The sequence below is a fragment of the Lontra canadensis genome, unplaced genomic scaffold, assembly GCF_010015895.1.
Source record: "Lontra canadensis isolate GAN:19392208 unplaced genomic scaffold, GSC_riverotter_1.0 scaffold70, whole genome shotgun sequence".
Lineage (NCBI taxonomy): Eukaryota > Metazoa > Chordata > Mammalia > Carnivora > Mustelidae > Lontra > Lontra canadensis.
Window position 1 is genome coordinate 1545764 of NW_022631064.1, and position 26633 is coordinate 1572396.

General features: G+C 39.6%; 2 protein-coding genes across 3 annotated transcripts in view; one reads left to right on the top strand and one right to left on the bottom strand.

Annotated features, from left to right (window-relative positions):
* Nucleotides 1-287: 287 nt before the first annotated feature.
* On the top strand, nt 288-4539 carry RPS6 (ribosomal protein S6). Its single transcript, XM_032880514.1, has 6 exons — nt 288-414; nt 943-1074; nt 1533-1743; nt 2104-2250; nt 4152-4309; nt 4400-4539. The coding sequence occupies exons 1-6, from the start codon at nt 409-411 to the stop codon at nt 4493-4495; spliced, it is 750 nt and encodes a 249-aa protein (XP_032736405.1). The 5' UTR covers nt 288-408; the 3' UTR covers nt 4496-4539.
* A 1922-nt stretch (nt 4540-6461) lies between these two features.
* DENND4C (DENN domain containing 4C) overlaps nt 6462-26633 on the bottom strand; it is a 137981-nt gene continuing 117809 nt past the window's right edge. For both annotated transcript variants that reach the window (XM_032880512.1, XM_032880511.1), the window contains 3 exons: nt 9804-9954; nt 8068-8132; nt 6462-7858 (listed from right to left, as the gene is read on the bottom strand). In XM_032880512.1, coding sequence (XP_032736403.1) covers nt 7722-7858; nt 8068-8132; nt 9804-9954 — 353 coding nt within the window. In that variant the 3' untranslated portion in view covers nt 6462-7721. The remainder of the gene's footprint in view (nt 7859-8067; nt 8133-9803; nt 9955-26633) is intronic.

Sequence of the window (26633 nt, forward strand, 5' to 3'; positions counted from 1 at the left end):
GCTTCTCAACTAAAAACTAAAAATCTTCAGACGGTGTCTAACGTACAGGAGAGGCCAAAAGACCTGAACTCTGGTCCTGCCCTTCCCCTATGGTACCAGCAAAGGCAGAATGTTCGGGACCCAGCCGGGAGTCCACCCTGGTTCAGGATAGAGCGGAACAGGTCAACCCTGAGAGAATATAACCTTCAGAAACAAACTTGCGCGGGACAGCCAGTGTCCCATCGCCGGCAGAGCCCACCTCCCAATGCTAATTAACCCCGCCTCCGGAAGTACCGCCCGCCGGCGCTCACTTCCGCTATCCCTGGCGACAGTTTATCTCGCGAGAATTAGAAGTGCCTATGAGACATGGGCTAAGCGGAAGTAGGGCCTCTTTTTCGTGGCGCCTCGGAGGCGGTAGGCTGCTTCAGGATGAAGGTAGGAAGTGGTGGAGGCTTTTGAAATGGGCTCGGGGGAGGTGAATCGAGCCCCAGAAGCTTGCAGTGCTACCGTCCTGGCTCTCCAGAGTCCTAGCTCCAGGTGGAGAAGAGTCTGAGGCGGGAGAAAGCCTGCCGCTCTCGGGTCCGAGGGCCCTCAGGAGAGCGGATGGCGAGCGATTACAGCTGGAGCCGCGCCGGGCGGGGAGCGCCATGGTGGCGTCCTCACGCTCCGCCGGGCAAATGCGGCCCTGCTGCCTCGTTGGTTGCCGGTGGGTCGCGCTTTTTGCTCTGTTGGGCAGAAAGGCTGCGGAGGGTCCTTCGACCCCGGAGTCATTCCGCGAGGCATGAGGAAAAATTAGCCTGGTTTTAGTGCGATATTTGTGCGTTATTACGCACACGTGTGCTTTAGCTAACAAAACCGACACGTCAAGGTATCAGCTCCTCGTCTGGGGGTTACATAAAGGCTTTTTGGTGGTTCTGCGATTTTCTAAAGCTCTTCTCCCCTTCCTCCCCCCTTAATCCTTAGCTGAACATCTCTTTCCCAGCTACTGGCTGCCAGAAACTCATTGAAGTGGACGATGAACGCAAACTTCGTACCTTTTATGAGAAGCGTATGGCCACAGAAGTTGCTGCTGACGCCCTCGGTGAAGAATGGAAGGTTGGTTACCGAATTAAACTGTCTGAGCTGCTCAAGAGCTCGTCGGTGCTGTTGCTAATTGGTAACTGTAGCGGGGTTCGTGCTCCGGGTTCTGTCTTCTGACCTTGAGTTACACGTCCACGTTTGAAGTAGAGCTGTCACCTTGCGGGGTTCTGTGTGCGTCAAAGGAGGAAATACACCTAAAGTTCTTTGGAAAGTGCCAACAAGGGTTGTTTCTGGTTGGTTGCTCGTTTGTACTTTCGTTTCTTAACATCATCTTTCCATTGCTGAACTGTTACATCTAGTAAGACATAGGTTAGAAGTAGGACTTAATTGAAAAGAATTTGCTCGTTGATGTTGGCAAATTGAAGAGACAGACAAAACTTAGTAACCAGAGAAAACTAAGTTTCAAATTGGCTTTGATTTAGGATCTAAGGGCCGTAATCCTTTATTTTACAACGTGTCACTGTATTCTGCAGGGTTATGTGGTCCGAATCAGTGGTGGCAATGACAAACAAGGCTTCCCCATGAAGCAGGGTGTCTTGACCCATGGCCGTGTCCGCCTGCTGCTGAGTAAGGGGCATTCCTGCTACAGACCAAGGAGGACAGGAGAGAGAAAGCGCAAATCTGTTCGGGGTTGCATCGTGGATGCCAATCTCAGTGTTCTCAACTTGGTCATTGTAAAGAAAGGTGAGGTTTACTTGTGTTCTTGAGTTCAGTTTCTGTTGACACTGATTTGTTTATTTATTTTTAAAGATTTTTATTTATTTCTTTGACAGAGAGGTCACAAGTAGGCAGAGCAGTGGGGGGTGGGGGAGCAGGCTTGATCCCAGGACCCTGAGATCATGACCTGAGCTGAAGGCAGAGGCTTAACCCACTGAGCCACCCAGGCGCCCCTGACACTGATTACCAAAATGGCTTTTTATTTGCAGTATCCAGTTTGACCTGTTTCTTTGGACTTGTTTCTTTACCAATGCATAAACAGTAATTACGGTTATTGTTTATAAGCAAGTTGTGGAACTAAAAAGTTCTGATCACTTTCCTCCTCAGGAGAGAAGGATATTCCTGGACTCACTGATACTACTGTGCCTCGACGCCTGGGGCCCAAAAGAGCCAGCAGAATCCGCAAACTCTTCAATCTCTCTAAAGAAGATGACGTCCGCCAGTATGTTGTGAGAAAGCCCTTAAACAAAGAAGGTAGGGGAAATTATGCAATTCAGGGTTTGCTTAATTTCGGTTGTCTGTAGCATCTTGTACAGATAATAGAAAGTCCACCTATTATGTATTTACTGTAAGTATTTTAGGAAAATATTGGGAAGAGGGTCAAGGTGGGCACTTGTTACTAATCCTTGTTGTATCTGATGGTTCTCTAGAGTATTAGAATTTTACGTGAAATTTTCCCTGGGTTACTGGGTATGCTTATCGGAAGATAACTTACCAGACCTAAAGTTCATTACTTTTGGTTAGGAGTCAGGAAGATAATAGGAAATTCTGGGACTGTTAACTCCTGACCTTTATTTTCTTGATCTGAGATGTGGATATTAATTGTAGGAGTTGTGGCCATTAGAAGAAAAATACTTGATTCAAAATCCTAGCAGCAGGGCGCCTGGGTGGCTCAGATAGTTGTCATGATTTCCAGGTCCCGGGATTGAGCCTCATGTGGGGCTCTCAGCGGGGAGTCTGCTGCTTCCTCTGCCTCACCCTGTGTGTGCTCTGTCTTTGTATCTCTCTCAAATGAATGGAGAAAATCTTAAAAAAAAAATAATCCTAGGAACAGGTGTTTGGGTTTTGGAGTTTTAATATTTTGAGATGGTATATAGTAGACATGGTTTGTTAGGGAACATAACCTGTCACTGGTGAGGCAGCAGTGCTCTGTAACATGATTTGTCTCTCTAGTAAAGTGTATGAGTATTTGTTACGTGGAGTAAAGAGCATGTCAGTTCAGTTCAGGTTTTCTTGACAAATGAGGAAAAAAATGGGTTGGGTTTTGGCACTGGGTACTTGAAAACTTAAACCTGGCATATACTGAGTGCTCATGGGTCACTGCAGATATCGGAACCACTTCTGTGCGAGGTACTAATTTTAAGAGTTGGGGATATAGTAACAAAGGACAAGTTACTCTTCTGTAGTTTACATTTAGAAGTGGCAGGTACATGGCAGTGCAACACTGCTGGCAATACCGGTGTAGTTAAATGTTCTGGTTAACAGGTGATAATAGCATCATTCTTGTATTTTTAAGGTGTTTGATTTTTAGGAAAACCTGAACAATTACTTAGTTTTAGAATTTGCATGAGCTATTTGTTATTGCCACCAGGTATCTACAGACTCAGATGATTACATCTAAAGAGCCATCTGCTTCAAAGCAGATCTATAAACCGTAGGATTTGGGACTTAGCACACAGGCTAAGTAAAGATACCCTGTGAACTGTGCACTGCACATTCTAATGTTAGTGGTTTTGTTCCCTAGGTTGGCAGGATCTGCCTTGGCAAATATTGAATTCAAGCATAAATGGGATTTCAGAGTGTGGTTAGGGGATTGGTGCAGATAGAGCTTTACTTAGTTTTCATACATAAGTTACACATGCACAGCTAATACTGTTTTAAAATAATGCTCTTGTGTCCTAAAGTACACAAATATGTAATACTCTATAAAGACAATCTTACTGTGGAAGGGAAATTGAAGTGGTGTAGAAAAAAGCTTGGGGTATGACTCCCCCCCCCCCCCCCCCCCCTTCACAGAGTAGCCTAAATTTATATATAGTCTAGAAGCTGACATCCAAACTAGTGATGTAGTTTGATGAGCTGTTTTAGGATTAAATGTGTCAATCCGGAAAACACTGGCACCCAGTAGACAAAGCTAATCTGTTCACTTTTCAGAAGGACTTAACCAGTTTCTCTTTTGAGAATATTTAGCCCATCTTGGGTTTTGTTGACAGGGTAGTAAGTCTATTGAGTTATATAGTAGTTTAGATTTGACTTAAAAGGCTTCATACATGTAAGTCCTAGGTAGTCCTGTTAGTAATGTTTTTAAAATGTAGATGTGGATCCTGATGAACATGGATATTGATAAGTGATTGAATCGTCATCTAAATTTTCAGGTAAGAAACCTAGAACCAAAGCGCCCAAGATACAGCGTCTTGTTACTCCACGTGTCCTCCAACACAAACGTCGGCGTATTGCTTTGAAGAAACAGCGCACTAAGAAAAACAAGGAAGAGGCTGCAGAATATGCTAAACTTTTGGCCAAGAGAATGAAGGTAAGTCAAGAAGACTGGGGGAGGGAAAGTCAGGCCTGACTTTGGATTTTTAAGCCAGACAAGCTATAACTGCTTTTTTGTTTTGTTTAGGAGGCCAAAGAAAAACGCCAGGAACAGATTGCCAAGAGACGGAGGCTGTCCTCTCTGAGAGCTTCTACCTCTAAGTCTGAGTCCAGTCAAAAATGAGATTTTCTAAGAGTGACAAATAAATAAGATCAGACATTAAATCCCCTTCATTGACTTTTCATTGGTGATAAATCATAGATAAAGGGAGGAAAAAAGTGAGATAAATAGGGGAATATCGTATACAGCAATCTGATGGTAGATAAAGTGAGCAAGAGATATTTCAAAGTGAAACCCTTCAAGGTGAGCAGCTGAGACAATACTGTAAAAGTGGATGGCCAGAACAGGGTTTCTTTTGGGATGGGTGGGTGGCTCAGGAAAGGATTCTGAGCATAAGGTAGCTATTGCTTTTTCAAGCAAGGCGTGGAACAATTTGGGGGAAATAAGGGACTAGGACTATTAATATTTTGTACACTTTATTTTGAGGAGTACAGTTTTAAAGGAAAAGATTCTGAGCATAAGGTAGCTATTGCTTTTTCAAGCAAGGCGTGGAACAATTTGGGGGAAATAAGGGACTAGGACTATTAATATTTTGTACATTTTATTTTGAGGAGTACAGTTTTAAAGATCTATACACAATACATGAAAAGTGCCCTTAAGAAGATGGACATTTGTCATATGTAAAAAACATACCTTGTTAAAAGTATAGTTAACAGATACCATTTTAAAACAGTTCACAAAGCTTTTAAAACCAGTGCAAATTAACAAAAGCTTTTCAACTCTAGTAAATTGTTACTCATGCATTTTATGGTTTCATACTGTGCCTTTAAGAAACACTTAGATCAGTGAAGGATACACAAAGTAGTATACTTCTAATGTAGCCTGTCTAGTTTCTATATAGTAATTGCAGTTAGAAGTATCCTTTATAGACTAGAAGGCTCTTAAAAAGGCACATCAGGCTTTAAGGGTGAAGAATGGGAATTCCTTATTTGCTGGAATACATGTTTTAACCACAGGTAAGTAAAATTTTCAAACTGCTTTAACACAGAGACTGAAGCTGTGCTTTGCACAATGCAGACTGTGATTCAGAAGATTTGTGGCCCCAGATTGTACATTACTAATAAGTTCCCAGCTAATGCCAATAATGCCAGTCCTCAGACTGAACCAGCTAGCTGGGAAGATAGACAAAAGGGAGATCAATGCTGTTCTTAATACATGGTATTAAAAAGTTGAATAACATGAAAAATTGTAATTGGCAACTGATGTCCATAAATTAAGGTCAAACTAAAAAGGCAGAAAGGGAAAATGTAGCATTTGTAAGTGATAACATAAAAGAAAAAGGAATAAACACTGCAGTTGGGGTAAAGTCCAGAAGGCAAGTCCGGTATAAAGTCACAACTATCAAATCCAAAACTAGTTAAGAAGTAATGCTAAACATCTGGACTAATTTGAAAGATTGTTTGCAGAAGTTCTCAGGCTTTTAAGTTTAATACATTGCTACAACCATTCTAGATATTTCTAAATGTATGGATAATGACTGCATTATCGGGCCTTTTTTTTACGGTTTTGTTTGTAGTAAATTTTTAATGGTCCCCTTTCTGTGGTAGGTACTAGAAGAGGCCTTTGTGCACTTTTAACACAAAAACCCCTATTTCTAAATGAAAGCAGGGTAAGGTTTCCAATGTATAATGGCTGAGTTATTTAGAATGCTGTAAAAAGTTACTAGGAAATGTATACTTTGGTACGGTAGAGCCAAATCTTAAATGTGTGAGGCAATCCTCATTACACTTAGTAGGAAGTGCTTTGGTAAGTAATTTAGTTCAAGTTAATGACCACAGAGAAGGGGAAAAACACAATATCGAACTCTAAAAATCACAAAGGTTAGAATTGCACACATTTCAGGAGCCTTAAGCAAACCGCAAACAAGAATTTTCCATTTTTATTCAACCTCAAGCTTAGATGTAAGGTAATTCCAAACTTCGTTGGGACAGTAAATGTTAAGTACCAAGTGTTAAATTGCAAAAATACGTATTCTGAGATAGTGCAAATGATCCATTTTTAAGGTAACGAGTTGTACATAATTTGTCAAGTTCTTTCAGCAATTTCATAATAAATTGAAACAAAATCTGCATAGGTTAGATTAGCCCTGAAATGTTCAAAGACTGGTATAGTAAAAAGTTCTAAAAGATTACACCAGGTGGGAGATTGTGACACGTGGAAATTTTATCAACTAATTCAGTCATCTGCATAATTACTGTAAAAGCACACAACCAGTGGCTTTTTTAAATCTTGCAGGGTTAAGGCAAACTTAATTGTTGCTAAGGGTTTTTAATGAAAGGCATGATAAAGGTCAGGCATGTGAGGTCATGATTTTCTTGAACCTACTGGCAACAAGCTCAATAAGCTTTAATGTTTTAAGACTTACTTGATCCATCCTAAGAAACTATTTACAAATGCACAAATAAGCATACAAATTAAATATACAAGAATAAAATTTCTGTGTGCAGTGCAAGTTTATCCCACAGGTTTTAAAAAGTGACCAACAGCAACAATTGATGTACCTGAACAATTGAGGTCAAAAATATAAAATTTTAAGCACGTTCCAATTTTGTAAATTATGAGGCTGGTTTGATTTCATTTAAACTATGATTGGTTCCTTTATTCCAATCTTAAAGCTGTTGTAAATTAACATGGTATTGGGAAGAGGATGAAAAGTAACTTGGATATTAAAGATAAAATCCACTAAGGAAGAGAATACCTAAGGCAAGGCTGCCCTCTGATTTGAAGATAATTTTGATTTATGACTACAGCTGAGTTTAGTAGTAGTCATTTAATAGTTGCAGACCCCTTTCAGAAAATTGTATTGCAACACGCAGTCTAGGAATTTTAATAAATATATGGCTGTACATACAAACAGCTACACAGCCACACATATATACACACACATACACAAACAGTTGCTCCTGTAATTGAGATTTCATTTTTTTGGGGGGTTAGGCAAGTTTACATTAAACTGCTATTCCCCAAGACCAACAACTTAAAATATAAACAAACGCCAAGAATGAATAGTTTCGCATTATCAAACAAATACACTGAGAAATCCAAAACCAGTTTTGGATCAAGCACAGGCAGATGAACCATTCAGAAGTTGCAAGCCTTTTAGGTAACTAACCCTGGGGCATTTTTATGTTGCGAGATGATTCAGTATGAATTCTATTTCATTATATATTGTCCCAAGCGTTAACTTCATTTCCCCTTCATCAATTGTTAGCATTTGGAATAAACCTTGAATGTTTGCCAACGGAATCTATTCCCTCAAGCTTTGTTGAAAACCTACTGAACATCTTACTTAAATGAGAGGCGCTCCAAAACACTTCCTGCACCATTCCATACTGCTACTTGGTGGAGCATCAATTTTCTGCAGCTTTTCAAGAATCTCTGAAGACAGATTATTGTATGCAAGTCCATATTCGTTGTCAAAAGCCTCTGAAAGACATTTTCAAAAATGCAGTTGTAATTTGTTAGAAGTCATAAAATGAAAAATGTCAGTAATTTCATATGTATCTATAAACCGCATATTTAAAAGTAGAAATCTTTGGAAAATAGAGGATCAGTATTTACCCATACCAATTACAATTCTGTAAATTACTTTAGAAAATGAACCTCCTTTAGTAATCCTTAATTAACCAACTTACCAATATCAATATTCTCTCTTCCAAGGGATACTAATGATAAGAACAGGATTTCTCGGTATAAACTCCTATAAAACAAGTATTTTTAAAGTTAATGGGTAGAGAACATAAAAATACACACATGGAAGTTTTGTAAAATGGTGAAAAATGATTACGTTCTATATCTAGTTAACAGTAATGTACCCATGTCAGTGTCCTGGTTCTGATAAAACACTACAGTTAGAAGATGTCACATTTAGGGGAAGTTGGGTGAAAGTATGGTGAATTCTGTGCTACTTTTGCAATTTACTTTGAATTTCTTTTTCAAGTTAAAAAGTTTTGGACGTAAGGCTTCACACTAAAAACTATTTCAAGTGGTGTGTTTTAACTTTATTATAATATTTTAGCAATATGAATACATTTGACCCTTGAACAACATGGAATTGAATTTCATGGGTCCACCTATTTTTTTTTTTTCAATACAGCAGAGTACTGTAAAGGTATTTACTGACTTTGTTGTAAAAATTCATTATATAACACAACATACAAAATGTGTTTTGTTTGTGTTATTGGTAGGACTTCTGGTCAACAGCTATTAAGTTTTGGGGACTCAAACATCATAGGCAGATTATCAGTTGCATTGGGGGGGAACAGGTAACTGTTTTAACTCCACTTTGCCATTATAATTTGCAAGAGTTTCCTCTCATCTTTTCCCACTTGACAAAGTAACATTAATTTTTAAATAAGTTAGGGGTCTAAAACCCTTGGACACTGTGAAAAGTGGTGTGATCTTTATTATTATTTTTTTAATCAATAAAGGATAGACTACATTTGGCTTGTGAACATAAAAGTGTAACAAATCAAACCTTAAAAATGAGCTTCATAGCTCAGTTAAAAGTGAAGGAAAGCTTAAAAAATGAACTCATTTTAGAGTACTTAACATATAAAAAAAATCAGAGTAATGCTGATTCTGATAATGCTTCATCCAGACTTGTACAGAAGCTTCAGAAGCCATAACCTATTTCTAATTTTCCTTCTCTTCCTTTAAACTACAGATGCTGGAAACTAGCTGCCCTTTAGACTGTGAGATTACAAAAGGATCCATTCATTTTCATAATCAGTTCATGCTCTGTCACTTCTGAGGTTATCTTCAAAGATGCCATGACCAAAGAAACTCGCAGAGGACTTGCCAACTGCTGGTATTTGGTAGCATTTATTATGCCACCTTTTCTGTAGTTTCCACTGCAAAATTCACTTATACTGAGACTGGGATGAGTACCGATCTAAACCTGTGAGCAGACAATAGTAGAGGATCAGGAAGGCTCTATATCCTTTGTAATTTACTGTGTCCATCACTTACATAAATTGTTTCTATTCCTAAACAGGTTTTTTTTGTTTTGTTTTGTTTTACTGTCCCACAAGAAGATAAAAGACATGCAGGTATGACAGGGCCTGAACAAGTAGTACATATGTACTGACATCACTGCTAACGAATTCATAGAAGGTTTCCAGTGAATAGCAGCAGTAAGGTTTCCCAAAGACTCTACATTTTAGACATGAATGAACTACCTTCTAAATTTTATTCCTCCACACACAACTTTTATAATATTTGCTCAAGTATGAATAGATACATTTGGGCAGCACTTTTTGAAACAGGTGTTCTACACTGAGTATGTTTCCTTTACAACTAGAGATATTCTAAAAATAATACTTAAACATGAAATTGTCTTGAGTGGCATGAAGCAAAACTGGATTCCTACCTTTGTCTTTTCATGTCTGGCTTTATTAGCTGTGAAAGCAGGTTGATGGGCTTAAGAACATCATTATGTTGAATACTCTGCCTGATGGTTTCTACTAAAGTGCTTGTTTCTTCTTGTTCCTCGGACAGGAGAGATAATTTCTTTTCAGAATCTAATAGTAAGAACACAGTAAATAAGAATACTCTTAATTACTTTTGTTTAAAAAGTTTTTTCCCCAGAGTTGTAGCATTTTCTACAAGTATTGTCTTTTATTCAACACTGCCCCCACACTTTACTAGTAAAATTATGTGTCAATGTGGCCAGCTAAAAAATATTTTTCCTGCTTTCTTCAGATACGAAAGTCCAGTCCCTTTGCCTTCTCCCTGAATGTATGGGTTTCCTCTTCAGGCTGGGATGTGATACCTTGTACTCTGGCAGCAATCTTGTGACCATGAAGCAACCTTAACCAATGGAAAAGGCACTACATCGGGAGCCTGGGTCGCTGATGACAGGAGTTGCCTCCCAGTCATGGAGTGTCCACTTCATAACTTCTTTATGAGAGAGAATAATCTTTACCTGTTTAAGCTTCCGTTATTTGCCATTAAATATAGCAGAGTATAATCCAAACTGAAACAAGGGTAATTCCAGAATTACTAAGAACAAATACTTACAGATTTCATAAATTACAAAAGAGCTTTAATACTAGGATTTAATCATTCTAATACTAAAAATACACAAAGTCCAGGTGCCTGGGTAGCTCGGTCAGTTAAGCACCCAACTCTTTGGGTTTCAGCTCAGGCCATGCCCTCTGGGTGAGATCAAGCCCCATATAGGGCTCCATGCTCAGTGTGGATCCTGCTTAAGAGTCTCTCTCCCTCTCCCTTTGCCCCTTTCCCTGTTCGTGCTCTCAAAAAAAAAGAAAAAAAAAAAAAAGTAAATAGGGCCCATGAGTCACTCAGTGGGTTAAACATTTGCCTTCATCTCAGATCATGATTTCAGGGTCCTGGGATCGAGTTCTGAATGGGGCTCCCTCCTCTGCAGGGAATCTACTTTTCCTTCTCCCTCTGCCTGCCACTCCCCTGCTTGTGCTCTCTTTGTGTCAAATAAATAAATAAAATATTTTTAAAAATAAGTAAATTAAAAAATCAACAAAGGGTGATTGGCCTGGAAGAAAGGGAAAACTTTAACACTGCAGGTAATTCCAGCAACTATATAATTTTCTTTGTACCCATGTTAGTTGAGATGGGAATATGTATCCAGTAGCTCCCTAGTCAGCCTCAGAGTGCCTGTCATAGAACAAGCTACTGTATTTTTCATTCAACACAGCCTCTTAATAACGACAACTAGTAGAAGTTCATTTGTGTTCAAATGAAGTCCTCTGTTAAAAGGAGAAATATTGGCTGCTACAGGTTTTGATTCTAGCTCTTCCACCTGCTACATGATGGTCTTTGAATGTATTTGATTTTTATGCTATGCTATGATTTTAGAATCTAACCTAAATATAATCTGCAACTTTGTTTCTCCCATAGTTCAGTTTTTTAATTACTATTTGAGAAATAATTCCCATTCAATTCACCCACTTAAAAGTGTATAATTCCATGACTTTTAGTATATTCATGAAGTTTTGCAACCATCACAATCCATTTTTGAAGATTATCATTCCCCCAAAGAAACCTATCAGCAGTCCCTCCTCTATCTCCCCAAACCTTCAGCCATAGGCAACCACTAATCTACTTTGTCTCCACAGATTTACATGTTCTGGATATTCATATAAAAGTAATCATACTTTGTGTTTTGTGAGTGGTTTCTTCTATAATGTTTTCTAATTCATCTACATTGTAGTATGTATCAATATTCATAACTTTTATTTCTAAATAATCCATTGTATGGATGTACTACATCCATTTCTCAGTGGATGGACATTTAGGCTGTTTTCATTATTTGGCTATAAGAAAATGCTGTTAAGCACAGTGTACTACTTTTTTGACATATGTATGTTTTCATTTCTCTTGGGTGCATACCCGAATGCTACTGCTGTGTCTCATGATAACTCGGCCATTTGGAGAACCTTTGAAACTGTTTTCCAAAGCAGCTACTTTTTATTCCACTCAGGAGTGTATGAGGATTCCAATTTCTCTATATCCTCACCAATACTTGTTAGTATCTGATGCCTCAAATTAAGGACTGCCCAGTGAGTGTGATACAAACGGGGGTGGAGGGAGGGAGGGACAGAGGGAGAGAAATCCTCAAGCAGACTCCCCACTGAGCTGCAGGTGGGGCTTGATCCCAGAACCTGAGATCGACCTGAGCTCAAGAAATCAAGAGCTCAACCAACTGAGCCATTCAGGGGCCCTCTATTTTGTTCTTTTTAATGCTATTGTAAATGGGATTATTTTCTGGCTTTTATTTTTGTATTATTCATTGAAAAGTATATGGAAATACAGTTAATTTTATTTAAATTAGCCAGCATATAGTACATTAGTCTTTGGTGTAGTGTTCAATGATTCCTTAGTTACATATAACACCCAGTGCTCATGTATGCCCTCCTTAATCCCATCACACAGTTAACCCATACCCCCCCATACAGGTAATTTCTGTGTATTGCCCTAATATCCTCAACTTTGCTAAGTTATTACTTCCATATAGTGTGTGTATTCTCCCTATATCTTTTGTTAGATTACTTTTATTGTTGAGGAGCCTGACTGGCTCAGTTGGTTGAGTGTGTGGCTCTGGATTTCGGCTCAGGTCATGATCTCACAGTCGTGAGATCAAACCCTGCATCAGGCTTTGCAATGGGCATGGAGCCTCCTCCTTAGGATTCTTTCTCTCTCCCTCTCCCTCTGTCCCTCCCCAACCCTGCTCATGCTCTCAAAAAAAAAAAAAAAATCATTGTGAAGTATAGTTAACAGATAATGCTATATTAGTTTCAGGTGTATAACACAGTGGTGTGGCAATTCTGTAGCTCACCACAGTAAGTATATAGTCACCATGTGTCACATTAAAACACTGACCATATTATCTTTACTGTAGTTCTCTTCTCTGTGACTATTCTATAACTGGAAGTTTCCATCTCTTAACTCCCTTCACCTATTGTGTCCATTCCTCACATCCGTCCCCTCTGGCAACTACCAGTTAGTTCTCTGTATTTATGACTGTTTCTGTTTTTTTGTTTAGATTCCACATATAAGTGAAACCATGCAGTATTTGTCTTTCTCTAACTTACTTCACTTAGCTTAATGCCTTCAACATCCATGCATGATATTGCAAATGGCAAGATCTCATTTTTAATGGCTGAGTAATATTCCATTGTATAGTATTCCACACACCTGTATCTTCTTTATCAATTTGTATTGGTTGCTGGACACTTGGGTTACTTTCATACCTTGGCTACTATAAATAATGCAGCAAACACAGTGTTTTTTATTTCTTTGGGCAGAAACCCAGTAGTGGAATTACTGGATCATATGGTAGTTCTAGATTTAATTTTTTGAGAAACCGGCATACTGTTTTCCACAGTGCTGCACCAATTTACATTCCCACCAACAGTGCACAAGTTCCCGTTTCTCTACATGCTCAGACCACGTGTTCTTTCTACTCTTTTTGATACTAGCCATTCTAACTAGTGTGAGGTTCACTGTGGTTCTGATTTGAATTTCCCTGATGATTAGTGATTTTGAGCACCTTTTTATGTGTCTCTTGGCAATGTCAATGTCTTCTTTAGAAAAATGTCTATTCAGGTGATCTGCCATTTTTTAAATTGAATTGTTTATTTGTTGTTGTTATGTAAGTTCTTTATATATTTTGGGTAATGTATTGTTTGCAAATTTCTTCTCCCACGCAGCAGACTGCCTTTTCATTTTGTTGATGGTTTCCTTTGCTGTGCAACATCCTTTTATTTTGATGTAGTCCCACAGTTTATTTCTGCTTTGGTTTCCCCAGCCTGAGTAGCCATACCCATAATTATGTTGCTTATGGGCACCTGAGTGGCTCAGTGGGTTAAGCCTCTTGCCTTCAGTTTAGGTCATGGTCTCCGGGTCCTGGGATCAAGCCCTGCATCGGGGTCCCTGCTCAGTGGGGAGCCTGCTTTCCCCCTCTCTCTGCCTGCATCTCTGCCTACTTGTGATCTCTCTGTCAAATAAGTAAAGAAAATATTTAAAAAATATATACTGCTATGCCATAGTCTAAGAAATTAGTACCTATGCTTTCTTCTGGAGTTTTAGATTTTAGTTATCACATTTGGGTCTTTAATCCGTTTTTAATTTATTTTGGTGTAAGGTGTAAGAAAGTGGCCCAGTTTTATGCTTTTGCCTACAGCTATCCAATTTTCCCAGCACCATTTGTTGAAAAGACATGCTCTCCGTATGTATCTCTTGCCTCCTTTGTCATAGAGTAACTGGCCATATAAGAGTATGGGCTCTGTATTCTGGGCTCTGTATTCTGTTTCACTATGTAACTATTTTAGTGCCAGTACCATACTACTTTGATTACTATAGCTTTGTTCAGTGTATCTTGAAATCTGGGATTGTAAGCCTCCACCTTTGTTTCTCTTTCTCAAGATTACTTGTCTATTAGGGATCTTTTTAGTTGCATAAAATTTATAATTTTTTCCAGTTTTGTGAAAAATGCTATTGGCATATTTATATGGACTGCATTGAATCTATATATTGTTTTGGGTAGTATGAACATTTTAATGAGATCAGTTCTTCCAATCCATGAATATGTTGTAACTTTCCATTTGTTTGTGTCATCTTCAATTTTTTTCATCACCATCCCACAGTTTTCAGAGTACTTTGTTAAATGTATTCCTTGGTATGTTATCCTTTTTGTACAATTGTAAACGGAAAGGTCTTAATTTCTCTTCCTGCTACATTGTTTTTAGTGTATAGAAATGTTATCAATTTCTGGCTATTACTTTTTTTTTCAGATTTTATTTATTTATTTGACAGAGATCACAAGTAGGCAGAAAAGCAGGCAGAAAGAGAGAGAGAGAGAGGTAAGCAGGCTCCCCGCTGAGCAGAGAGCCCGATTCGGGGCTCGATCCCAGGACCCTGAGATCATGACCTGAGCCCAAGGCAGAGGCTTAACCCACTGAGCCACCCAGGCACCCTCTGGCTATTACTTTTATAACTTTACTGAATTTTAAGAGTTTTGTGGTGAGGTTTTTCAGGTTTTCTCTATATAATATCATGTAATCTTCAAATAGTGTGGTTTTACTTCCTCCTTTCAAATCTGGATGTCTTTTATTTCTTGTCTGACTATCACAGCTAGGATTTCCAGTACCATGTTGAATAAAAATGGTAAGGGTAGACATCCTTGTCTTGTCCCTGATCTTAGAGGGAAAGTTTTCAGTTTTCACCACTGAGTATAATGTTAGTTATGGGTTTTTCATATATGGCTTTTTTATGTTATGTTCCCTCTAAACACATTTTGTTTAGAGTTTTTATCATGAAAGACATTCTACTTTGTCAAATGCTTTTTCTCAGAACCTAATGAGATGATGTTTTTCATCCTTCCTCTTATTAATCACATTAATTGATTTGTGAATATAGAATCATTGTTGTATCCCTGGAATGAATCTTACTTGATCATGGTAAATGATCCTTTTAATATATTGTTGAATCTGGTTTGCTAATATTTTATTACGGATTTCTGCATTTATGTTGATCAGGGATATTGGCCAGTAATCTTCTTTTTGGTAGTGTCTTTATCTGGTTTTGGTATCAGGGTAATAATGATGGCCTTGTAGAATGAATTTGAAGTTTTTCCTTCCTCCCATATTTTTTTGGAATAGCCTAAGAAGACCAGGTATTAACACTTAAGTGTTTGACAGAATTCACATGTGAAGCTGTCTGGTCCTGGATTTTTGCTTGTTGGGAGTTTTTTGATTACTGATTCAATTGTATTACTAGTAATCAGTCTGCTCAGATTTTCTATTTCTTTCTCATTCAGTTTTGGAAGACTATGTTTTTAGGAATTTATCCATTTCTTCTAAGTCCAATTTGTTGGCATATAATTTTTCACATTATTGTAATAATCCTCTGTAGTTCTATGGTGTTAGTTGTTATTCTCCTCTTTCATTTCTGATCTTACTTGAGACCTCTTTTTTTCCTAATGAGTTTGGCTAAAGGTTTATCAATTTCATTTACCTGTTTAAGAAACCAGCTCTTGGTTTCACTGATCTTTTTTTTTTTTTGGGGGGGGGTCTCTATTTATTTCCACTCTAACCTTTATTATTTCCTTCCTTTTAACTTTTGAGCTATGCTTTTTTTCTCGTTCCTTTATATATTAGAGGTTAGTTTGTGACTTTTATGGCCTTCTGACATAGGCCTGTGGTGCTGTGAACTTCCCACTTAAAACTGCTCTGGCTGCATCCCAAAGATTTTGGACTATGGTGTTTCCATTTTCACTTATCTCCATGAATTTCTTCTTTGAATTTCCTTTGATTAACTTCATCGACCCACTGCTTGTTTAAGAACATGTTGCTTAGCCTCCACCTGTTTTTTCCAGTATTTTTCTTGTAACTGATTTCTAGTTTCACACTGTTGTGGTCAGGAAAGATGCTTGCTAGGATTTTAGTCTTACTGTTTTGCAGCCCAACACTGATCTATCTGGGACAGCTTTCCATGCGCACTGAAAAAGAATGTGTGTTTTGAGATGAAATTCAATTTCTGTGAATATTTGCTTTATATATTTAGGTGTGCCTAGGGGGATGCTCAGATGTTCAAAACTGTTACATCCTATTCTTGGATTGATTCTGTTATCATTATGTAAGGCCCTTCTTTGCCTCTTGCTACACTCTTTGTTTCTAATCTATTTTTTGTCTGATAAAAGTATTGCTACTCTAGTTGCTTTTGTTTTGTAGGCTTCCATTTGCATGGATATCTTTTTCCATCCCTTCATTTTCACTGTTTATCTTTAGGTCTAACGTGAGTCTCTTATCAGCAGCATAGAGATGGGTTTTCATTTTTTTTTAAATTCCTTCTGTCACCCTCTTTTGATTAGAGTACTGAGTCCATTTATATTTAAAGTCATTACTGAATAAGGTATATACTTATTGCCATTTTGTTAATTGTTTTCTGGTTGTTTTTGTTTTCTGGTTGTTTTGTAGTTCTCTTTTCCTTTCTTCCCTTGCTCTCTTCCCTTTAAGTATGAGGGCTTTCTTTAGTGTTATGCTTGGATTCCTTTCTCTGTTATTATTTTTTGTACCTATTATAGGTTTGTGATTGTGGTTACCATGGAATTCATATGTAACATTTTATGTATATAGCATTCGATATTATTAAGTTCATGGTGGCTTAAGTTTGAACACATTTCTAAAGCACTGGATGTTTACTCCCCCCCTCCATGTTTTATGTGTACAGTGTCCTACTTCTTTTTGTGTATTACTTGACTGATTTTTGTAGATCTAATCCTGTCATAATTTTCTTCTATTTATGGCCTTTTCTTTCCACTTAAAAAAATTCTCCTTAATATTTCTTTTGGGGGGGGGGAGTCAAGATGGCGGAGAAGTAGCAGGCTGAGACTACTTCGGGTAGCAAGTGATCAGCTAGATAGCTTATGTAAAGATTGCAAACACCTACAAATCCAATGGGAGATCGAAGAGAAGGAGAACAGCAATTCTAGAAACGGAAAATCAACCACTTTCTGAAAGGTAGGACTGGCAGAGAAGTGAATCCAAAGCGACAGGAAGATAGACCGTGGGGGGAGGGGCCGGCTCCCGGCAAGCGGCGGAGCAACGGAGCACAAAATCAGGACTTTTAAGTCTGTCCCGCTGAGGGACATCGCTCCAGAGGCTTAACCGGGGTGAAGCCCACGTGGGGTCAGCGTGGCCTCAGGTCCCGCAGGGTCACAGAAGGATCGGGGGTGTCTGAGTGACGCAGAGCTTGCAGGTATTAGAACAGGGATGCCGGCTACAGAGACAGAGCCAAGGAGTGAGCTCACAGCTCGGGGTTACCTTGAACCAGTCGCAGGCTCGGTCAGCTCGGAGCGCGGCTGGAGGTCAGGCAGACGGGAGTAATTGGGCGCTGTTCTCTGAGGGCTCACTGAGGAGTGGGGCCCCGAGCTCTCAGCTCCTCCAGGCTGGAGACTGGGAGGCTACCATTTTCATTCCTGTCCTCCGGAACTCTACGGAAAGCGCTCAGGGAACAAAAGTTCCCGAAAGCAAACCCGAGTGGATTACTCAGCCCGGCCCCTGGTAAAGGCGGTGTAATTCCGCCTGGGACAAAGACACTTGAGAATCACTACAACAGCCCCCCCCCCCCCAGAAGATCAACAAGAAATCCAGCCAGGACCAAGTTCACCTACCAAGGAGTGCAGTTTCAATACCAAGGAGAGCGGTGGAATTCCAGAGGAGGAGAAAGAAAAGCATGGAACTCATGGCTTTCTCCCCATGATTCTTTAGCCTTGCAGTTAATTTTTTTTTCTTTTTCAATTTTTTCTTCTCTCTTCTTCTACTAATTTTTTTTAACTTTTTTCTTTTTTAACGCTTTTAACTAGTTTATATAATATATATACATATTCTTTTCTTTTGTATATTTTTTCTTTATTCGTTTTCTTTTTTTAATTGTTTCTTTTTTTTTTTTTTTTTCTTTCTGAACCTCTTTTTATCCCCTTTCTCCCCGCTCACGATTTGGGATCTCTTCTGATTTGGTTAAAGCATATTTTCCTGGGGTTGTTGTCACCCTTTTAGTATTTTACTTGCTCCTTCATATACTCTTATCTGGACAAAATGACAAGGCGGAAAAATTCACCACAAAAAAAAGAACAAGAGGCAGTACCAAAGGCTAGGGACCTAATCAATACAGACATTGGTAACATGTCAGATCTAGAGTTCAGAATGACGATTCTCAAGGTTCTAGCCGGGCTCCAGAAAGGCATGGAAGATATTAGAGAAACCCTCTCGGGAGATATAAAAGCCCTTTCTGGAGAAATAAAAGAACTAAAATCTAACCAAGTTGAAATTATAAAAGCTAGTAATGAGGTGCAATCAAAAATGGAGGCTCTCAATGCTAGGATAAATGAGGCAGAAGAAAGAATTAGCGATACAGAAGACCAAATGACAGAGAATAAAAAAGCTGAGCAAAAGAGGGACAAACAGCTACTGGACCACGAGGGCAGAATTCGAAAGATAAGTGACACCGTAAGACGAAACAACATTAGAATAATTGGGATTCCAAAAGAAGAAGAAAGAGAGAGGGGAGCAGAAGGTATATTGGAGAGAATTATTGGAGAGAATTTCCCCAATATGGCAAAGGGAACAAGCATCAAAATCCAGGAGGTTCAGAGAACCCCCCTCAAAATCAATAAGAATAGGTCCACACCCCGTCACCTAATAGTAAAATTTACAAGTCTTAGTGACAAAGAGAAAATCCTGAAAGCAGCCCGGGAAAGGAAGTCTGTAACATACAATGGTAAAAATATTAGATTGGCAGCAGACTTATCCACAGAGACCCGGAGGGCAGAAAGAGCTGGCATGATATATTCAGAGTACTAAACGAGAAAAACATGCAGCCAAGAATACTATATCCAGCTAGGCTATCATTGAAAATAGAAGGAGAGATTAAAAGCTTCCAGGACAAACAAAAACTGAAAGAATTTGCAAGCACCAAACCAGCTCTACAGGAAATATTGAAAGGGGTCCTCTAAGCAAAGAGAGAGCCTAAAAGTAGTAGATCAGAAAGGAACAGAGACAATATACAGTAACAGTCACCTTACAGGCAATACAATGGCACTAAATTCCTATCTCTCAATAGTTACCCTGAATGTTAATGGGCTAAATGCCCCAATCAAAAGACACAGGGTATCAGAATGGATAAAAAAACAAAACCCATCTATATGTTGCCTACAAGAAACTCATTTTAAAACCGAAGACACCTCCAGATTTAAAGTGAGGGGGTGGAAAAGAATTTACCATGCTAATGGACATCAGAAGAAAGCAGGAGTGGCAATCCTTGTTATCAGATCAATTAGATTTTAAGCCAAAGACTGTAATAAGAGATGAGGAAGGACACTATATCATACTGAAAGGATCTGTGCAACAAGAAGATCTAACAATTGTAAATATCTATGCCCCTAACGTGGGAGCAGCCAACTATATAAACCAATTAATAACAAAATCAAAGAAACACATCAACAATAATAGCAGGGGAGTTTAACACTCCCCTCACTGAAATGGACAGATCATCCAAGCAAAAGATCAACAAGGAAATAAAGGCCTTAAATGACACACTGGACCAGATGGACATCACAGATATATTCAGAACATTTCATCCCAAAGCAAAAGAATACACATTCTTCTCTAATGCACATGGAACATTCTCCAGAATAGATCACATCCTCGGTCCTAAATCAGGTCTCAACTGGTATCAAAAGATTGGGATTATTCCCTACATATTTTCAGACCACAATGCTCTGAAGCTAGAACTCAATCACAAGAGGAAATTTGGAAAGAACCCAAATACATGAAGACTAAACAGCATCCTTCTAAAGAATGAATGGTCAACCAGGAAATTAAAGAAGAATAGAAAAAATTCATGGAAACAAATGATAATGAAAACACAACAGTTCAAAATCTGTGGGACACAACAAAGGCAGTCCTGAGAGGAAAATATATAGCGGTACAAGCCTTTCTCAAGAAACAAGAAAGGTCTCAGGTACACAACCTAAACCTACACCTAAAGGAGCTGGAGAAAGAACAAGAAAGAAAGCCTACACCCAGCAGAAGAAGAGAAATTATAAAGATCAGAGCAGAAATCAATGAAATAGAAACCAAAAAAACAATAGAACAAATCAATGAAACTAGGAGCTGGTTCTTTGAAAGAATTAATAAGATTGATAAACCCCTGGCCAGACTTATCAAAAAGAAAAGAGAAAGGACCCAAATAAATAAAATCATGAATGAAAGAGGAGAGATCACAACTAACACCAAAGAAATACAGACAATTATAAGAACATACTATGAGCAACTCTACGCCAACAAATTTGGCAATCTGGAAGAAATGGATGCATTCCTAGAGACATACAAACTACCATAACTGAACCAGGAAGAAATAGAAAACCTGAACAGACCCATAACCAGTAAGGAAATTGAAACAGTCATCAAAAATCTCCAAACAAACAAAAGCCCAGGGCCAGACGGCTTCCCGGGGGAATTCTACCAAACATTTAAAGAAGAACTAATTCCTATTCTCCTGAAACTGTTCCAAAAAATAGAAATGGAAGGAAAACTTCTAAACTCATTTTATGAGGCCAGCATCACCTTGATCCCAAAACCAGACAAGGATCCCATCAAAAAAGAGAACTACAGACCAATATCCTTGATGAACACAGATGTGAAAATTCTCACCAAAATACTAGCCAATAGGATTCAACAGTACATTAAAAGGATTATTCACCACGACCAAGTGGGATTTATTCCAGGGCTGCAAAGTTGGTTCAACATCCACAAATCAATCAATGTGATACAACACATTAATAAAAGAAAGAACAAGAACCATATGATACTCTCAATAGATGCTGAAAAAGCATTTGATAAAGTACGGCATCCCTTCCTGATCAGGAAGGGAGAGAGGGCACATACCTCAATATTATCAAAGCCATCTATGAAAAACCCACCACAAATATCATTCTCAATGGAGAAAAACTGAAAGCTTTTTGCTAAGGTCAGGAACACTGCAGGGATGTCCATTATCACCAGTGCTATTCAACACAGTACTAGAAGTCCTAGCCTCAGCAATCAGACAACAAAAGGAAAATAAAGGCATCCAAATTGGCAAAGAAGTCAAACTACCACTCTTCGCAGATGATATGATACTATATGTGGAAAACCCAAAAGACTCCACTCCAAAACTGCTAGAACTTGCACAGGAATTCAGTAAAGTGTCAGGATATAAAATCAATGCACAGAAATCAGTTGCATTTCTCTACACCAACGACAAGACAGAAGAAAGAGAAATTAAGGAGTCAATCCCATTTACAATTGCACCCAAAACTATAAGATACCTAGGAATAAGCCTAACCAAAGAGGCTAAGAGTCTATACTCAGAAAACTATAAAGTACTCATGAAAGAAATTGAGGAAGACACATAGAAATGGAAAAATGTTCCATGCTCCTGGATTGGAAGAACAAATATTGTGAAAATGTCTACACTACCTAAAGCAATCTACACATTTAATGCAATTCCTGTCAAAATACCATCCATCAAAGAAATGGAACAAATAATCCTAAAATTTATATGGAACCAGAAAGGACCTCGAATAGCCAAAGGAATATTGAAAAAGAAAGCCAAAGTCGGTGGCATCACAATTCCGGACTTCAAGCTCTATTACAAAGCTGTCATCATCAAGACAGCATGGTACTGGCACAAAAACAGACACATAGATCAATGGACAGAATAGAGAGCCCAGAAACAGACCCTCAACTCTATGGTCAACTAATCTTCGACAAAGCAGGAAAGAATGTCCAATGGAAAAAAGACCGCTTCTTCAATAAATGGTGTTGGGAAAATGGGACAGCCACATGCAGAAAAATGAAATTGGATCATTTCCTTACACCACACACCAAAATAGACTCAAAATGGATGAAGGACCTCAATGTGAGAAAGGAATCCATCAAAATCCTTGAGGAGAACACAGGCAGCAACCTCTTCAACCTCAGCCGCAGCAACATCTTCCTAGGAACATCCCCAAAGGCAGGGGAAGCAAGGGCAAAAATGAACTATTGGGATTTCTTCAAGATCAAAAGCTTTTGCACAGCAAAGGAAACAGTTAACAAAACCAAAAGACAACTGACAGAATGGGAGAAGATATTTGCAAACGACGTATCAGATAAAGGGCTAGTGTCCAGAATCTATAAAGAACTTAGCAAACTCAACACCCAAAGAACAAATAATCCAATCAAGAAATGGGCAGAGGACATGAACAGACATTTCTGCAAAGAAGACATCCAGATGGCCAACAGACACATGAAAAAGTGTTCCATATCACTCGGCATCAGGGAAATACAAATCAAAACCACAATGAGATATCACCTCACACCAGTCAGAATGGCTAAAATTAACAAGTCAGGAAATGACAGATGCTGGCGAGGATGCGGAGAAAGGGGAACCCTCTTACACTGTTGGTGGGAATGCAAGCTGGTGCAACCACTCTGGAAAACAGCATGGAGGTTCCTCAAAATGTTGAAAATAGAACTATCCTATGACCCAGCAATTGCACTACTGGGTATTTACCCTAAAGATACAAACGTAGTGATCCAAAGGGGCACGTACACCCGAATGTTTATAGCGGCAATGTCTACAACAGCCAAACTATGGAAAGAACCTAGATGTCCATCAACAGATGAATGGATAAAGAAGATGTGGTATATATACACACAATGGAATACTATGCAGCCATCAAAAGAAATGAAATCTTGACATTTGCGACGACGTGGATGGAACTAGAGGGTATCATGCTTAGCGAAATAAGTCAATCGGAGAAAGAAAACTATCATATGATCTCCCGGATATGAGGAAGTGGAGATGCAACATGGGGGGTTAAGGGGGTAGGAGAAGAATAAATCAAACAAGATGGGATTGGGAGGGAGACAAACCATAAGTGACTCTTAATCTCACAAAACAAACTGAGGGTTGCTGGGGGGAGGGCGGTTGGGAGAAGGGGGATGGGGTTATGGACATTGGGGAGGGTATGTGCTATGGTGAGTGCTGTGAAGGGTGTAAACCTGGAGATTCACAGACCTGTACCCCTGGGGATAAAAATATATTATATGTTTATAAAAAATAAAAAGTAAAATAAAATTAAAAAAAACAAAAGAAATTAAAAAAATATATTTAAGGCTTATATAATGGTGATGAACTCCTTCAACTTTTCTTTTTGAGAAACTCTCTCTCCTTCAATTCTGAATGATAACCTTGCCCAGTATTGTTTTTTGTAGGTTTTTTCATTTAACCACTTTCAGTATACCATGATCCTCCCTTTTGGCATGCTAAGTTTCTGGTGATAAATCAGCTGACAGGGACGCTTGGGTGGCTCAGTGGGTTAAAGCCTCTGCCTTCGGCTCAGGTCATGATCCCAGGGTCCTGGGATAGAGCCCCACATCAGGCTCTCTGCTCAGCAGGGAGCCTGCTTCCCCCTCTCTCGATGCCTACTTGTGATCTCTGTCAGTCAAATAAATAAATAAAATATTTAAAAATAAAATCAGCTGACAGGGACGCCTGGATGGCTCAGTTGGTTAAGCCACTGCCTTTGGCTTAAGTCACGATCCCAGGGTCCTGGGATCAAGTCCCACATTGGGCTCCTTGCTCAGCGGGGAGCCCGATTCTCTCTCTGCCTCTGCCTGCTGCTCTGCCTGCTTGTGTTCTCCCTCCCTCTCTCTCTCTCTGACAAATAAATAAATAAATAAAATCTTTTTTTAAAAACATCAGCTGACAGCCTTGTGGGGTTTCCTTTGTATGTAACAGTTTTATTTTCTCTTGCTGTTTTGAAATTCTCTAGCTTTAATTTTGCCATTTTAATTGTGTGCTTTGTTGTGTTCTGCATACACGGGTTCATCTTCTTAGGAGCTTTATGTGCTTGCTGGACCTGGGTGTCTATGTCCTTCCCTAGAGTAGGAAAAATCTTTCATTTGGGATATATTCCTGTCTCTCCATTTTGTCTGATTCTGTGTTTGTTTCTTTATATTAGGTAAGTCAGCTGTATCTGTGTGTCTTGAAAGTAGTGGCCTTGTGTAGAAGAGGTCCTGTGGTGCCATACAGCGCAATTCCCCCCACCCCATCACCAGAACCAGGTACTCCAAGAGCTTTCCCTTTGTGGGCTGTGTGTGTCCTCTTGTGGCTGAGCTGTGACTGCTGTGGGCATGCTGGCGGGTGGGGCTGGCCCTCAGCCCAGCTGGCTGCAGTTGACACTGCAGGTGCACCAGGCAGGGTCTGAGAGGTCCAGCTGCACCTGCCATGAATGCACTAGTGTGTGGGGCTGGCCCTCAGCCTCGCTGTCTGCCATTAGCCTGAACCACAGCTGTGGGCACACTGCTGGGTGCAGTGCCTGTGCAGCCAGTTAAGAGGCCGGAATGCAGGAACTGCAGACATGCTAGTGTGTGGGCTTGTTTACCTCCTGCCCCTCAGGGCAGCAGTCACTTTGGAAGGACACCTTTCCCAGCCAGGGCTGCCTTCAGGAGTGTCAAGGCAGGAGCTACTTTGGAGGGGCCCCTGGTGAGGCAGGTGGGTTGGACGGGAAATGTCAGGTGGGCGTGCAGTGATCGTAAGGCACATGGGGACAATACTGGCTCCCCCAAGTGTCTAGCTATCTAGGCTGGGGGAGGGCAAAAAAAAAAAAAAAAAAAAAAAAGTGGCTGGCAGCACTTGCATTCCTGGAGAAATATGCAGATTCCTGCCCCTCTGGTACACATCTTAAGATTAGTCAGTAAATCCCCTTTCACAGATACCCTAGGCACTTTGTTCCACACTGCTGCTGCTCTGCTGTGTCCCCGGTGAGTTACCCAGGATTCTGGCTCTTTAAAGGTAGGGATACGGTTTCCTATCATCCTCTTGCTCTTCAGTTAATCCTCTTGCTCTTCAGCTAAGCACTGCGGATTTTCAGAGCCAGATGTTACAGGGACTTGTCCTCTCAGTCCATGTCCCCAAGGCCAGGAGTGGGATTATGATTCCCTCCTTCCTCCATGTTTGTGATGTCCCTCCCATCTGTGGTTAGTTGTGCTGGGAGTTTGGTTCCCAACTGCCCCTCTGCTCCCTTTTGATATGGCCTGTTCAACTAGATTTGGAAGACACATTTTGCCAGTCTTCAGGTCATTTTCAGAGTTAGTACAACAGATATAGCTGTTGCCTTGGTTTGTCTGTGGGACAAAATAACTCAGGACCCTCGTACTCTGCCATCTTCCCTTCTTCCTTTAAAAAAAAAATATATATATTATATACATATATATTATATATATATATATATAATATATATATATAAAACCAATTATGGTTGCTTTGCTGGGAAGTGGATCTCTGAAGCTCCTCTTCCAGAAATCACTGGAAATCACTACCATTCCAGAAATTATCACCCAAGTACTTAATTCTTGTGTCTTTCAATGTCATTTACATGTCAGTTCTTCATTTAAAGCAGCCAATCAGGCCATTCTTGAGAGCTCTAAATTTTATTCCCATCACAAATTATAAAATATTTTGAAACACTTATGCATTTCAAGAGAGGTAGGAAAGTAACTAAAGAAATAGCAACTCTGGGCGCCTGGGTGGTTCAGTTGGTTAAGCGACTGCCTTTGGTTCAGGTCATGATCCCACGGTCCCAGGATCTGGTCCTGAATTGGGCTCCCAGCTCTGCTGGGAGTCTGCGTCTTCCTCTGACCTTCTCCCCTCTCATGCTCTCTCTCTCCCTCCCTCTCTCAAATAAATAAGATCTCTAAAAAAAAAAAAAAAAATAGCAACTCTATTTTTTTTTTTTTTTAAGTAGGCTCCATACCAAGATGGAACCTGAACTCATGACCACGAGATCAAAACCTAAGCTCAGATCAAGAGTCGGATGTTCAACTGACTAAGCCACCCAGGTGCCCCTAATTCGTTATTTTCTAGCATAAATTTCAAGGTTATTCTCCTTCTGTTTAAAAAAAACAAACAAACCACAGGGTGCCTGGGTGGCTCAGTGGGTTAAAGCCTCTGCCTTCAGCTCAGGTCATGATTCCAGAGTCCTGGGATAGAGCCCCGCATCGGACTCTCTGCCCAGCAGGGAGCCTGCTCCCCCCTCTCTCTCTGCCTGCCTCTCTGCCTACTTGTGATCTCTGTCAAATAAATAAATAAAATCTTTTAAAAAAAACACACAAAGAAATATCAGAACTAA